Source organism: Gadus morhua, chromosome 2, assembly GCF_902167405.1.
Source record: "Gadus morhua chromosome 2, gadMor3.0, whole genome shotgun sequence".
NCBI lineage: Eukaryota > Metazoa > Chordata > Actinopteri > Gadiformes > Gadidae > Gadus > Gadus morhua.
Genome location: NC_044049.1, coordinates 6,740,335 through 6,756,293, shown reverse-complemented (window position 1 = coordinate 6,756,293; position 15,959 = coordinate 6,740,335). Strand labels below are relative to the sequence as shown.

General features: G+C 45.1%; 2 protein-coding genes across 4 annotated transcripts in view; both read right to left on the bottom strand.

Moving 5' to 3' along the window:
* The window catches only part of LOC115530801 (UNC93-like protein MFSD11), a 9,112-nt gene extending 1,009 nt beyond the window's left edge, over positions 1–8,103 (bottom strand). Inside the window, exons 1-14 of one of the 2 annotated variants that reach the window (XM_030339591.1) lie at positions 7,290–8,103; positions 6,989–7,152; positions 6,788–6,837; positions 6,133–6,240; positions 5,654–5,733; positions 5,393–5,489; positions 5,223–5,281; positions 4,169–4,334; positions 3,993–4,036; positions 3,813–3,878; positions 3,259–3,384; positions 2,314–2,485; positions 1,640–1,775; positions 27–198 (exon numbers count right to left, since the gene is read on the bottom strand). In XM_030339591.1, the coding sequence (XP_030195451.1) occupies positions 37–198; positions 1,640–1,775; positions 2,314–2,485; positions 3,259–3,384; positions 3,813–3,878; positions 3,993–4,036; positions 4,169–4,334; positions 5,223–5,281; positions 5,393–5,489; positions 5,654–5,733; positions 6,133–6,240; positions 6,788–6,837; positions 6,989–7,084 (1,362 nt within the window). In that variant the 5' untranslated portion in view covers positions 7,085–7,152; positions 7,290–8,103 and the 3' untranslated portion in view covers positions 27–36. Of the gene's footprint in view, positions 199–1,639; positions 1,776–2,313; positions 2,486–3,258; positions 3,385–3,812; positions 3,879–3,992; positions 4,037–4,168; positions 4,335–5,222; positions 5,282–5,392; positions 5,490–5,653; positions 5,734–6,132; positions 6,241–6,787; positions 6,838–6,988; positions 7,153–7,289 lie in introns of both variants that reach the window. The other variant, XM_030339598.1, reaches the window with a different exon arrangement.
* A 246-nt stretch (positions 8,104–8,349) lies between these two features.
* mfsd11 (major facilitator superfamily domain containing 11) lies at positions 8,350–15,837 on the bottom strand. 2 transcript variants are annotated; one of them, XM_030339610.1, is made up of 14 exons: positions 15,442–15,836; positions 15,142–15,302; positions 14,975–15,024; positions 14,346–14,453; positions 13,840–13,919; positions 13,591–13,687; positions 13,419–13,477; positions 12,942–13,104; positions 12,790–12,833; positions 12,602–12,667; positions 12,291–12,416; positions 11,430–11,601; positions 10,508–10,643; positions 8,350–9,695 (listed from the first exon to the last, which is right to left on the bottom strand). In XM_030339610.1, the coding sequence occupies exons 2-14, from the start codon at positions 15,235–15,237 to the stop codon at positions 9,534–9,536; spliced, it is 1,359 nt and encodes a 452-aa protein (XP_030195470.1). In that variant the 5' UTR covers positions 15,238–15,302; positions 15,442–15,836; the 3' UTR covers positions 8,350–9,533. The 2 variants fall into 2 exon arrangements, with proteins under 2 accessions (XP_030195470.1, XP_030195479.1); XM_030339619.1 differs by lacking the exon at positions 8,350–9,695 and adding an exon at positions 9,717–10,321 and having other exon boundaries at positions 15,442–15,837.
* Between the last annotated feature and the right edge of the window lie 122 nt (positions 15,838–15,959).

Sequence of the window (15,959 nt, the reverse complement as noted above, 5' to 3'; positions counted from 1 at the left end):
TCCTCCTCCTCCTGCTGCTCCTCCTCCTGGCATGAGTCAGATGCTGTCGTAGTCCGAGTCGCGGCGCTTGGCCACTACCCCCCACTCGGCCATGAAGAAGGAGAGCGTCCCCATGAAGCCGGTGACAACCAGGAGCAGCAGCTGCCAGGGGAGCTGCAGCACGTTGCTGTAGGAGAAGGCGATGGCTGCCATGATGGACTGGGAGGGAAACACACGACTGGGATTACTATTTTTAACCACTTCTATTATTACTATTATTAACCATGACTTACCATCACTCACTATTATTACTATTACTAACCATTACAAACTATTATTACTATTACTAACCACGACTAACCATCACTCACTATTATTGGTATTACTAACCATTACTAACTATTATTACTATTACTAACCATGACTAACCATCACTCACCATTATTAGTGTTGCGCACGCTCAACCGCTAGTTGTAATTAACAGGGGTAATTGTTCAATGGAAAGTGTAGTACACTATGTATGCAAATCAATAATGAAATAGCTTTTAATGTTATTCAGGGCTGAAAAGTGCCCCGCATTTAAAATGCAAGGCAACTACTATATGTTAGTTGAAAATAATAATCATCATTGAGATTAAACATCTCTTCCAGTGTCCTGGCCAAGACAGGCAGCAGTAGCATACAGTCACACATAGCATACACACAAAAAAAAGGAAAAATCATAAGGGCGAGTGTCTCCGCGGTGTGTGCGCGCGTGTGTGTGTGCGTGCGTGCGTGTTCTTACCTGCGCGCGTGTCGATGGCGGAGCTGTAAGGGCGAGTGTCGCTGCGGTGTGTGTGTATGTGTGTGTTTGTGCGCTTCTGTGTATGTGTCGCTGCCTTTGTCTTGACGTGCGATGTGCGCGCGCGTGCGTGCGTGTGTTTCCGTGTATGTTTGTGCGCATTGTGCGCGTGTGTGCGGTGTGTGTGTGTGTTTGTGTGTGCATGTGCACGTTGTGTGTATGCGGTGTGTATGTGCGTGCTTGCAGTGTATGTATACGTTCACGCGTGATGTGTGTGTGTGTTTGTTCGCTGCAGGCTGCTTGGAACATGCGCGGCACATGAGTAACTTTGAGTAACTGGTGCTCCAGGACTGCTATTATAGTAGTAAGATTACTAACCATGACTTACCATCACTCACTATTATTACTATTACCAACCATTACCAACTGTTATTACTATTACTAACCACGACTTACCATTGCTATGACCATCCACTACTTAGAATCACTAACTCATTTTTATTATTACTAACCATTACTAACCCATGATTTACCATTACAAATTATTGTTACGATTGCTAACCATTACTAATTGTATTAACATTACGGACACTTACTAGATATTATTACTCACTCACATTCTTATAACTATCCATTTCTTACCCTTACTAACTATTTACTACTACTAATAATTACTAACCAGGACTAGCTAGACTAGAGTGATGCTTTAGTGGAAGGCTATAGCTGCCATGACGGACTGAGAGAGGGAGACACAGCTTTACTATTACTAACCAGTAGTGCCAGTAATACCAGGAGAGCAGCATCTCTCAGTGAGTGAGTGAGTGAGTGAGTGAGTGAGTGAGTGAGTGAGTGAGTGAGTGAGTGAGTGAGTGAGTGTACCTGTATGAAATAGAAGACTGCGAAGGCTGGGGCGCTGTCCTCCTTGTACAGGAAGGCTATCATGCTAAGCAGCTGGGTGTTGAAGCAGCTGTCTCCTAAACCTAGTAGGAAGCTGCAGAACAGGGCCACACCCACACTGACCAGACACACACACACACACACACACACACACACACACACACACACACACACACACACACACACACACACACACACACACACACACAAACACCACTCTCATCACTGTCACTCTACTGTCACAATACCCAAATGCATCACATCAGATTTCATTCTAAATCTACAGCTAATCTGTACTTCTTGTATCGGTACACTTGAATTACTGTTATTTCTTATGTTGCACAGTTGGAGACGGCTGTCAGTCAAGCATTACATGGCAAGGAATGGCTTCCACCTGGGTTGATGTAGGCCTACAGGACTGGGTGTAATGTGGTCTGTTTAGGACCCTAGTGTCCTGGTACCTGGGTCTGATGTAGGACACTAGTGGTCTCTATCGGACTCTAGCAGACTACCTAAATGAGTCGATGTAGAAAACTAGTGGTCTATGTAGGACTCTAAAAGACTACCAACCTAAGGTGATGTAGGACACTAGAGGTCTCTGGAGGACTCTGAGGGGACCTACCTGGGGTGATATCGGACTTAAGAGGACCACCTACTTGGGGGTCATGTAGGCCTGCAGGTCGGTGCCCTCCTCCGGGGCCTGAGGGGCGTCTGGGGCTATGTTGAGGAAGATGAGGTAGAAGGCCAGGTAGTGTATCAGCAGCCCCAGCAGCACCACCGGGTTCCTGCCCAGGCGGTTATTGTTCAGAATGCCAAACACGCCCCCTCCTGGACGCACCGTGACCACGCAGGGTCAACAGGGGAGACAATGCAGAAGTACAGTCAGAAAAACAGACATTAAATATTGTTGTTGTTGTCTACTATATTGGTACTCTATTGTTTGCGTTTATTTCACGCGTCTATATTCCGTTTCTTCTCCGGCAATAGTTGGCTCAATTACCTGCATTTTGAACTTGTTGAGATTCATCTGTCATGATCTGTCTTGGTGTTTCATACCATAGCTCCATCCGTTATGAGGGGGTAGGATGAAGCTTCCTTCTTTCATCCCTCCATAAATAGGTAAACACTTCTATCCTTCACTGACGATCCCATATCATGGATTCAACACTTCTATCACTGAGCCACTCCACCTCAACATCTATCATACAACGACCTGTAACTTCATCGACCCAACCACCCTCAATGCTTACATACCTTACCCCTCTCACCTCCAGCCTAACCTTAACCCTAACAACCCAGTGGTCTCTCCTACCTACAATGATCTCTCCTACCGACCAGGATCTCTCCCACCTACCAGGATCTCCCCTACCTACCAGTATCTCCCCTGCCTTCCAGTGTCTCTCCTAAATACCAGGATCTCTCCTACATCCGAGGCTCTCCCCTACCTATGAGTGTCTCCACTACCTACAAGGATCTCCCCTACCTACCAGTGTCTCTCCTACCTACCAGGATCTCCGCTACCTACCAGGATCTCCCCTACCCACCAGTGTCTCTCCTACTAACCAGGATCTCTTCTTCCTACCAGGACCGGTCCTACCTACCCAGGATCTCTCCAACTCCGATGAGGAGGCCTGACATTCCGATCAGGCCTTTAGCGTTGTGTCCGAAGCGCGTCATGGCGCCAATGCAGGTTCCGTACACGCCGCTATAGAATGTCAGCTCCAGACCTGAGGGGCGGAGAACCCAAACCATTACATCACCGTTTCCCACCTGATGTTAAAGTCTCTATCTCACTTTCTTCTTCACCCATTCTAGATGTCCAATCTCCAAAGGCGGTTTCAATAGCGCAAGTCAGTTTCACCAGGTCAAGTCAGTTTCACCAGGTCAAGTCAGTTTCACCAGGTCAAGTCAGTTTCACCAGGTCAAGTCAGTTTCACCAGGTCAAGTCAGCTTCACCAGGTCAAATCAGCTTCCCCAGGTCAAGTCAGTTTCACCAGGTCAAGTCAGCTTCACCAGGTCAAATCAGTTTCACCAGATAAAGTCGGTCTCACCAGATAAAGTCGGTCTCACCAGATAAAGTCGGTCTCACCAGATAAAGTCGGCCTCACCAGATAAATTCGGTCTCACGAGGTAAACTTTCAGGTACACTACTCACCTGTGTACATGATGGGCAGACTTAGTAGCATCATCTCCTTGCTAACGGACAGCTTACAGGCCTTCACTGGAACGAGACAACACAAACGTTAATAACCGCAGCGTGGGGTCAGAGGTCAGAGTGCGACACTGAGGAGTAGGTGAGAGGAGACGAGCAGGAGGTAGGAGGTAGGAGACTTACCAAAGGCGTCCAGAGCCTGAGTGCAGAGGGATCTCCTAGGAGGACTGAGGAGGAAAACAAAACAGGGTCAGGGAACGCAACCTTTCACCTTTAACAGGCTGAATTGTAATCATCACTATGTCATAAAGATCTTTAACTCAATAATAATAACTGTCATATAGGCTGCGGTCACTCACCCGGAGACGGACACGCTGTCGTCGGTGGACTCGGTATGAAGGGGGGCTTCGGAGGTCTCCGAGGGAGTGGGCTCAGACGGGTCCGACTTGCGGATGAGGAAGAAGAGGAAGCAGCCGATCAGACTGATGACGGTGAGGGAGATGAAGACCGTCTGCCGGTCCTTCTCTGAGAGACCAGACGGTGAACCATGAGCCAGGGACCAACATACAGTAAATACATACATTACATACATACATACATACATACATACATACATACATACATACATACATACATACATACATACATACATACATACATACATACATACATACATGCATACATACATGCATACATACATACATACATACAAGTACATATCTATTATATCCATACACACTACATCCAAAGCATGGGTGTATCTATACAATGGGAACATGTATATAATGGTATTTATGTGTGCACAATACTACAAGAACCTTTGTATAGAAGTGTCCTAAATGGCATCCATTATAATCATTGACCCGGGGTTTATACCTGGGCTGGTACACAGCCGTCTGTAAAGTGCCAAGTCTCATCTATACATGTTACAGGTGATGTGAATGCATCCCACTTTTGATAGTGTTACAGTTCCTAGAAAACATCTTCATCGAGGAAGATTAGAATCTATGGTAAATAAAATACATTTTAATGTTTATCTGAGCATGAAGTTGCCAAAAATACAAATCTTACGCAACTAAATTGCGCCAATCAAATGCTTGTCTACCCGTTTTTATGGATTAAACTCATCTTGGGAATATAATCAAGAAATTCTACTTTTAATTTATGCATCTATCCATCTTACAACTGTGAATCAAGGTGAAGTTATAGATTCACATGGAACGAAGCCCTCAAACTATCCCTATTTGTCATTAATTTAGAAGTCAGTTTGGTTCTAGTGAGTTCAGATCTTATTCAGAGGAGGTAAGTGGTTAGGGCCTCCCTACTGTGGGGGGAGAGTCAGACATCCTACCACCACACACTCTACCGGCCCCCGTAATAGGTGAGAATGACGAATTTAGCATTCAAGGGTACCTGAAATGTGATCGTGTCCTTGCCAGGCCAAGTAGATGTAAAGGTTCCCAAAAAGCAAGCTGGAAAAAGAGGAGAAATGCAGGTCAACTTTCTGTTTCGGGAGGACTACTTCCTGTTCCATACGGACTAATAAAGGATGCATGCCAGGAAGCTACGAATCAAGCACTCGCCTGAACTGCTGCAGAGCCCAGAAAAGTCCGCTGTTGCGCCCGATCGTGGTGTCAGTGGAGTTTATTGCCAGCACGTTCCCCTCGGCGGTCCACAGCACTAGGGACGCACAAACCCAAACACAGCCAATCTAAATGAACAGCCCCACAAAAATTAACAAACCAAATCCAGATTAACAACACTAGGGCCTAAAACCAACACAGCCCACCAGGATGAATTCTGGGAGCCGGTGGGGCTGGTTCTGGAGGTTCTACTGCGGTTACCTGCGGCTCCGAAGCCGACCAACACCGAGGCTGTGTAGAAGCTCCAGACTCGGGGCTGGATGAACATGGCGATGTACGCACTGGGGACCACATGGGGAGAACATCAACAACCACTGAACTGATAATACACTTACGTGGTGAGTCCGATACTACTGTTTTACAGTCCAACAATATCAAACACGACTTTCCTCATTGAAATCTGCAGTGTGAGTGAGTGAGTGAGTGAGTGAGTGAGTGAGTGAGTGAGTGAGTGAGTGAGTGAGTGAGTGAGTGATTGAGTGAGTGAGTGAGTGAGTGAGTGAGTGAGTGAGTGAGTGAGTGAGTGAGTGAGTGAGTGAGTGAGTGAGTGAGTGAGTGAGTGTGTGAGTGTGTGTGTGTATGCATGCAAGTGTTTATTATTATTGTAGTAACATTACAACCTCTTTAAATGGCAATTTTTTTTAATCTTCAAAATAGCGTGGTGAGCACGCTCTGTGTACCTGTACAGCAGCCCGCTGAAGAACATGGAGAGCTGAGGGCCGACCACGGCCACCACCGACGGAGCCACCAGGTTGGAGGCCGAGAAGACACCGTAGATGATGGACATGCTGGGGAAAGAGACCAGAGCAACATAGCACCCTTCATTTACCAAGGGTTTTACGTTTGAAGAATCACGTTTAAAATCATCGAAACCCAGTAGAAGTCAATAGGGTCATAAAAAAAGTACTCTTTGATAATTCAATTCAATTAAATTGTATTTTTATAGCCATTAACAGTCTCAAAGGGCTTAACAGGCCAAATATTTATGACACCCCCCTTTACCTAAGCCCCCAATGATCAAGCTAATGAAGCTTCTGCCATCACAACTTGTATTGGCCTAGGCCTATATTTAAAGTATTGAGGAAGCCTTGGGGGTTGTTCTACTAATGTAGTGGAGGATAAAACTAAAAAGTGCTACACCATTCTTGGTTCAAACCCTGGGAACAGTAAGGTAGATATCTGCAATGCAGACCCACTGTAGTCCAAGTGCAACAGAGGAGTACTTTAATCACCATTCTGGTTCATAGAATGAATAGTCATTGTTCGGTTTTCGGGTAAATGTGATTTAACGGAAAAGATGCATAAAATATATAATGTATATTATCAATGTATAACCTTGTATATCCACTCGCGGTGAAGTTGTTCAAACTCTTGATAACAGTTTGCTGAAAAGGAAATGGAAAATCACCTGACACAATATCACCCCAACATGTACAATCCACTCATACTCAAAGTCTTGCGTCACGGTCACAACAGTGTAATTTTTCATCACTTTATATTTGTTGTAGTTTTGCTGTGAACAGTTCTGTGGGCTACCTCTATGTTTCCACATGTTTGGAAGGCAGTGAACATGAGCATAAAGCCGAAGCCCAGGATCACTATGTTTGACAGAGCTTTCCCCTCCGGTGTCATGATGCACAATTCAAAATTCCTCGATTGATTGAATACAGGAGATGTAGGCTACAAGCTTCACACCTCGTCTGCAAAGAAATGAGCACACAAGCAAACAATTAAAGCGTGAGGGTGTACCCACAGTTTAGAGTTTCGACGTTAAAACATAAGATATCTCTCTTAAATGAAGATGAGAGAGCTAATAGTTCAGACGTGGAGTACTCACCGGCGTAAAATCAGGACGTTCAAGTAAACACTGGTCTGGTGTGTGTAAAGTTACTGCCCGTTTAATGCCATTGCCATTATAGCAACGTCATGTGTTATATGGTACTTACTAAAGAACAGGACGAGGTTTTTCCAAATGCTTAAATAAGATTATCCCAGTTTTTGTTGTGGTCCCAGCATTATGACTGTACACGGTGTCATGTATACATGTGAGTTTAGTCAGCTGATTCAAAACGGAACCAAATCCGCAAAATAAACCACTATTGCAAACAGCGTTGTAGGCCTACTTCTGTTAAATAGATCTACATATCACAGCAGAATTGGCTCTCTATATACTCTGACTTACACCAGAGTGATAGATATAACAGAATTCTTTGCGACACTTTGGACCATTGGACTCCGTTGTACGCTTTTTCCCGCGTACTTCCGGGGTATGCAGCCTCGCATAATTCCAAACATCCATTCTACGGCGTGGACATCATTCATTTCCATTGCTGGCTGGCTGCCGAGTAACTTCTTAGGTTATGATGTGTTCCTGAATCCTCGGACGCCAGCCTTCCGAGATGCAAACCAGCCCGAAAACAAACAACACAACTTTACATTGTATTGCCCGCACAGCAAGACCATGCAATGTAACAACGGTGACTGTTCAGTGGACAGTCACCGTTGTTTCCGCTGCATTGACAGTTCAGGGTCTTCATATCGTCGTCCAAGGCGACCGTGGAACCCGGCTGGTCAAACCCAAGCAAACCCTGTCCGTCTCCCGCTCTCTAGTCCCTTTGCTCTTCGCTCTCAGTCGCATCCCACGTGTTGACTCTGCAGCGTCCGCGGTCGTTATAGCAACGAGAAGCAAGGGTTCTACACCAAATGCTACCATTTCATTCCCCTCTTCATCAGTTGGCATCAGGGAAGAAACAGATCGATTTTTTTTCCAGAACAATGTTAAGCCGTGAGTTTTTAATCATGAACTAATTTTAGATTCTTACTTTTACATATGCCTACTTCATGTCAAGGTTTAAAGAAATAAGTTGACATTTAAGAAATAACATCCATAAAAATAATCCAAATAACATTTTATTGATTATAAAAAACCAGCAAGTCAGAAAATCATAGTTTCTTTAATTACTAGATTCAAGTAAAAAATATCATTCAGATACATGAAGGTTCATTTCCCTTGACATCCAAGTCACTTACAAACAAACACTAAGGCCTAATGCCATTCCATAATATCTGTTGTCCAAATGAACAGCAAACAGACAAGTGAAAAAAAAAACAGCAACTCCTCATGGCACAATGCATTCTGGTAAAGAAATATTGCGTTTCAATTTGTGTTTAGGGAAAAATTCCCACCTATCCTATGCATGGCTGTTTATTGGCCAATAAAATGTGAATAAACATGAATACAATGAAATTAAAGTGACATAATAAATTGAAGGGAATATCTTGGATGAGGTTGAAATGACCCGTTACCTAACACAACGTTGTGCCGTCTCATATATAAACCCGTAGCCTTCCTGCAGTGAAGTTAAGGCTTCTTCCGAAGTAATAGGCAGACATTTTGAATGTCTTGATGAATCAGCAAATCCCACAGCTCAGAGCAGGACTTTATCAGTAAACAAACCATGAAATGTCTCCTTTTATAGCAACTTTTTCAGTTTCCCTTTACCAACCCAGCGGTTTTCTCCCCATTTCTTCCGCAGTAAGAAAACACGCTCCCCGACACCTCATGTCATGGGTCATGTGAAGATGTGCGATGTCAGCATTCAAGATGGCTGCCGCCGCCGACCCCAGAATACCCAACCTAAGTGACTGATGAGAGTGCAAAAGCACTCTGGGCTAAAAGCGTTCACTCGCTGTGTGTTTATAGTGCATAATGTTGTTCAGCAGAAACCATGGCTGACCGTCTTATTATGCGTGACCATAAAGAAAGAAGTAGTGAAGAGGAGGGTAATGAAGGTTTTACCATAGACTGAACCAGTTCTGTCAACAAGAAACACCTTCCGGTTCCAACATGTCAGTTCGTTAAACCTCCAGTTCCACCAAAGGCATGCTGGGAAGGTGAGACGTGGAGGGGAGGAGTGGGAGAGGGGGAGGGAGGGTCAGAGAGGGAGTCGGTGTCTTCCCCGGACGACGTGGCAAGGAGCACAGAGTAGCGGACGTTCCCGCCACAGTGGTGGCGTCCCCTACTTCCTGCTCCTCCTCCTCCTCCTCCTCCTCCTCCTCCTCCTGCTCCTCCTGGCATGAGTCAGATGCTGTCGTAGTCCGAGTCGCGGCGCTTGGCCACCACCAACCACTCGGCCAGGAAGAAGGAGAGGGTCCCCATGAAGCCGGTGACAACCAGGAGCAGCAGCTGCCAGGGGAGCTGCAGCACGTTGCTGTAGGAGAAGGCGATGGCTGCCATGATGGACTGGGGAGGGACACACACGACTGGGATTACTATTTTTAACCACTTCTATTATTACTATTATTAACCATGACTTACCATCACTCACTATTACTAACCATTACCAACTTGTATTACTATTACTAACCATGACTTACCATCAGTCACTATTATTACTATTACCAACTATTATTAACCACAACAAACCATCAGTCACTATTATTAGTATTAATAACCATTACCAGCCATTACTAACCACGACTTACCAACATTCACTATTATTGCTATTTCTAACCATTACCAACTATTATTACAATTACTAACCATGACTTACCATCACTCACTATTACTATTACTAACCATAACCAACTATTATTACTAACCACGACTTACCATTACTATCCACTACTTAACATTACTAACTAAACTTTATTATTACTAACCATTCCTAACAGTGTCTTACCATTACAAACTATTAATACGATTACTAACTTTATTAACATTGCGGACAATTACTAACCACTATTACTATGCATTACTCATTCATATTATTATTACTATCCATTACTTATTTACTACTACTACTAATATTACTAACCATGACTAGATAGAGTGATGCTTTAGTGGAAGGCTATCACTGCCATGACGGACTGAAGAGAGAGGGAGACACAGCTTTACTATTACTAACCAGTAGTACCAGTTATACTAGGAAAGCAGCATCTCTCAGTGAGGGAGTGGGTGAGTGAGTGAGTGAGTGAGTGAGTGAGTGAGTGAGTGAGTGAGTGAGTGAGTGAGTGAGTGAGTGAGTGAGTGAGTGAGTGAGTGAGTGAGTGTACCTGTATGAACTTGAAGACTGCGAAGGCGGGGGCGCTGTCCTCCTTGTACAGGAAGCCTATGATGCTGAGGAGCTGAGTGTTGAAGCAGCTGTCTCCTAAACCTAGTAGGAAGCTGCAGAACAGGGCCACGCCCACACTGACAGACACACACACACACACACACACACACACACACACACACACACACACACACACACACACACACACACACACACACACACACACACACACACACACACACACACACACTAAATATTCACCCCTCTCATCACTTTCACTCTGTCACCATACCCAAACGCATCACTTCAGATTTCGTTTTAAATCTAGAGCTAATCTGTACTTCTTGTATCGGTGTACTTGATTTACTGTTATTTATTTATGTTGCACAGTTTGGGACAGCCGTCAGTCTTCTAGCTGGGTTGACGTAGGCCTACAGGTCTGTGTAGGTCTTTACTGGTCTAGTAACTGGGTGTGATGTGGTCTGTTTAGGTCTCTAATGCCCTGGTACCTGGGGGGATATAGGACACTAGTGGTCTCTATCGGACTCTAGAAGACTAGCTACCTGGGTCTGATGTAGGACATTAGTGGTCTCTATCGGACTCTAGAAGACTAGCTACCTGGGTCTGATGTAGGACACTAGTGGTCTCTATCGGACTCTAGAAGACTAGCTACCTGGGTCTGATGTAGGACACTAGTGGTCTCTATCGGACTCTAGAAGACTAGCTACCTGGGTCTGATGTAGGACACTAGAAGTCTTTGTAGGACTCTAGAAAACTAGCTACCTCAGATGATGTAGGACACGAGTGGTCTATGTACGACTCTAGAAGACAACCTCCCTCAGGTGATGTAGGACACTAGAGGTCTCAGTAGGACTCTGAGGGGACCTACCTGGGGTGATATCGGACTTAAGAGGACCACCTACTTGGGGGTCATGTAGGCCTGCAGGTCGGTGCCCTCCTCCGGGGCCTGAGGGGCGTCTGGGGCTATGTTGAGGAAGATGAGGTAGAAGGCCAGGTAGTGTATCAGCAGCCCCAGCAGCACCACCGGGTTCCTGCCCAGGCGGTTATTGTTCAGAATGCCAAACACGCCCCCTCCTGGACGCACCGTGACCACGCAGGGTCAACAGGGGAGACAATGCAGAAGTACAGTCAGAAATACAGACATTAAATATTGTTGTTGTTGTCTACTATATTGGTACTCTACTATATTGGTACTATATATCATTTTCTGTTTCTTCGCCGGCAATAGTTGGCTTGATTATCTGCATTTCCAACTTGTTGAGATTCATCTGTCATGATTTCCCATTCTAATCCTACTCCATCTATCATATATCGACCCGCCACACTCAATGCTTACGTACCTTACCCCTCTCACCTCCAGCCTAACCTTAACCCTAACAACCCAGTGGTCTCTCCTACCTACAAGGAACTCTCCTACCGTACAGGATCTCTCCTACCTCCCAGTGTCTCTCTTACATTCAAGGATCCCTCCCAAATCCCAATGTCTCCCCTACCTACCAGTGTCTCCCCTACCTACCAGTATCTCCACTACCTACCAGTATCTCCCCTGCCTTCCAGTGTCTCTCCTAAATACCAGGATCTCTCCTACATCCGAGGCTCTCCCCTACCTATGAGTGTCTCCACTACCAGCAAGGATCTCCCCTACCTACCAGTGTCTCTCCTACCTACCAGGATCTCCGCTACCTACCAGGACCTCCCCTACCCACCAGTGTCTCTCCTACTAACCAGGATCTCTTCTTCCTACCAGGACCGGTCCTACCTACCCAGGATCTCTCCAACTCCGATGAGAATGCCTGAGATTCCGATCAGGCCTTTAGCGTTGTGTCCGAAGCGCGTCATGGCGCCAATGCAGGTTCCGTACACGCCGCTATAGAATGTCAGCTCCAGACCTGAGGGGCGGAGAACCCAAACCATTACATCACCGTTTCCCACCCCTTCTAAACTTTCAATCTCCAAAGGCTGTTTCAATAGGCAAGTTTATTTCGCCAGGGAAAGTCTGCTTCAATGCCGGGTCAAGTCAGGTTCACCAGGTAAAGTCTCTCTCACCAGGTAAACTATCAGGTACTCTACTCACCTGTGTACATGATGGGCAAACATAGTAGCATCATCTCCTTGGTAACGGACAGCTTACAGGCCTTCACTGGAATGAGACAACGCAAACGTTAATAACCGCAGAGTGGGGTCAGAGGTCAGAGTGGGGCACTGAGGAGACGAGGAGTAGGTGAGAGGAGACGAGCAGGAGGTAGGAGGTAGGAGACTTACCAAAGGCGTCCAGAGCCTGAGTGCAGAGAGATCTCCTAGGAGGACTGAGGAGGAAAACAAAACAGGGTCAGGGAACGCAACCTTTCACCTTTAACAGGCTGAATTGTAATCATCACTATGTCATAAAGATCATATAGGCTGCGGTCACTCACCCGGAGACGGACGCGCTGTCGGTGGACTCAGTATGAAGGGGGGCTTCGGAGGTCTCCGAGGGAGTGGGCTCAGATGGGTCCGGCTTGCGGATGAGGAAGAAGAGGAAGCAGCCGATCAGACTGATGACGGTGAGGGAGATGAAGACCGTCTGCCGGTCCTTCTCTGAGAGACCAGACAGTGAACCATGAGCCAGGGACCAACATACAATACATACATACATACAGGTACATATCCATTATATCCATACAAACTAAATCCATAGCATTGGTGTATCTATACAATGGAACATGTATATAATGGTATTTATGTGTGCACAGCACTGCAAGAACCTTTGCATAGAAGTGTCCTAAATGGCATCCATTATAATCATTGACCCGGGCCTCCCTACTGTGGGGCTGATGGCCAGACATCCTACCACCACATACATAACAGGTGAGAAAACTCAAATTAATGAAGAGTCCTTCATTCAAGGGTACCTGAAATGTGATCGTGTCCTTGCCAGGCCAAGTAGATGTACAGGTTCCCAAAAAACAAGCTGGAGAAAGAGAATAAATTCTGTCAACTTCCTGTTTCGGGATGACTACTTCCTTTTCCATACGGAGGACTAATAAAAGATGCATGTCAGGAAGCTAAGAATCAAGCACTGACCTGAACTGCAGCAGAGCCCAGAATATTCCGCTGTTGCGCCCGATCGTGGTGTCAGTGGAGTTTATAGCCAAAACGTTCCCCTGGGCGGTCCACAGCACTAGGGACGCACAAACCCAAACACAGCCAATCTAAATGAACAGCCCCACAAAACCAAATCCAGATTAACACTGGGGCCTAAAACCAACACAGCCCACCAGGATGAATTCTGGGAGCCTTTTGGGCTGGTTCTGGAGGTTCTAATGCGGTTACCTGCAGCTCCGAAGCCGACCAACACAGAGGCTGTGTAGAAGCTCCAGACTCGGGGCTGGATGAACATGGCGATGTACGCACTGGGGACCACATGGGGAGAGCATCAACAACCACTGAACTGATAATACACCTTAACCCTGTTAACCTGGTGAGTCCGACTACTGTTTTACAGTCCAACAATATCAAACACGACTTTCCTCGTTGGATTGTTTCGTTGCAAGGGGTGGTTTTCAGGTTTTTGTTTTTTTGTGATTGTGGGTCATTTTTGTGAGCTGTGCTTGTTTAACTTGTAAATAACCTGTCATGTGAACTTTCTAATCTATAGCTCACCCGTCCTGTTGGACATGGACAATTTTCAAGTCACAGTAGCAAATGTGTGTGTGTGTGTGTGTGTGTGTGTGTGTGTGTGTGTGTGTGTGTGTGTGTGTGTGTGTGTGTGTGTGTGTGTGTGTGTGTGTGATCTTTTTTTAATCTTCAAAGCAGCGTGGTGAGCACGCTCTGTATACCTGTACAACAGCCCGCTGAAGAACATGGAGAGCTGAGGGCCGACCACGGCCACCACCGAGGGAGCCACCAGGTTGGAGGCCGAGAAGACACCGTAGATGATGGACATGCTGGGGAAAGAGACCAGAGCAACCTAGCACCCTTCATTTACCAAGGGTTTTACATTACAAGAATCACGTTTAAAGTCATCGAAACACAGTAAAAGTCGATAGGGTCAAAAAAAAAATGTCAGTAAAAAAAAGGACATTTTGAGAATTAAATTAAATTGTATTTGTATAGCCCTCAATCCCCATTAGTCACCCCCCTTTTCCCAAGCCCCAAATGATGAATACTAATGAAGCTTCTGCCATCACAACTTGTATTGGCCTATATTTAAAAGTATGGAGGAAGTCTGGGGGGTTGTTCTACTAATGTAGCAGAAGAAAAAGTGCTACACCATTCTTGGTTCAAACTCTGGTAACAGTAAGGCAGATATCTGCTATGCAGACCCACTGTAGTCCAAGTGCAACAGAGGAATACTTTAATCACAATTCTGGTTCATAGAATGAATAGTCATTGTTCGGTTTTTGGGTAAATGTGATTCAACGGAAAGATGCATAAAATATATAATGTATATTATCGAATGTATTACCTTGTATATCCACTCGCGGTGAAGTTGTTCAAACTCTTGATAACAGTTTGCTGAAATGGAAATGGAAAATCACCTGACACAATATCACCCCAACATGTAAAATCCACTCATTCTCAAAGTCTTAGGTCACGGTTACAACAGTGTAATTGTTCAGTTCTGTTGGCTACCTCTATGTTTCCACATGTTTGGAAGGCAGTGAACATGAGCATGAAGCCGAAGCCCAGGATCACTATGTTTGACAGCGCTTTCCCCTCCGGAGTCATGATGCACAGTTCAAAATTCTTCGATTGATTGAATACAGGAGAGATGTACAAGCTTCACACCTCGTCTGCGAAGAAAATAGCATACAAACACACAATTAAAGCGTGAGGGTGTGCCCACAGTTTACAGAGGTTTGACGTTTAAACATAAGATATCGCTCTTAAATAAAGATCAGAGAGTTAATAGTTCAGACGTGGAGTACTCACCGGCGTAAAATCAGGATGTTCAAGTAAACTGATCTGGTGTGTGTTAAGTTACTGCCCGTTTAGCGACATTGCCCTTATAGCAAAGTCATGTGCTATATGCTACTTACTAAAGTACAGGACGAGGTTTTTCCAAATGCTTAAATAAGATTATCCCAGTATATGTTGTGGTCCCAGCATTATGACCGTACACGGTGTCATGTGAGTTTAGTCAGCTGATTCAACACGGAACCAAATCTGCAAAATAAACCGCTATTGCAAACAGCGTTGTACTTCTGATAAATAGATCTACATATCACAGCAGAATGGGCTCTCTATATACTCTCATCGACTTACACCGATCCGTTGTTACTAAAAGTCAAACAACTAGATGAAAAAAACAAGAGAATGGAAACATCCGGTGTTGGTATATTTACTTCCGGATTATTTTATTTAAAAAGTGTAATAAATACATTTTACAAGATTGAAAACTTTTTTACGCTAGTGAGAAGCCCCCCCAGAACAAAATTATTCAATATAGA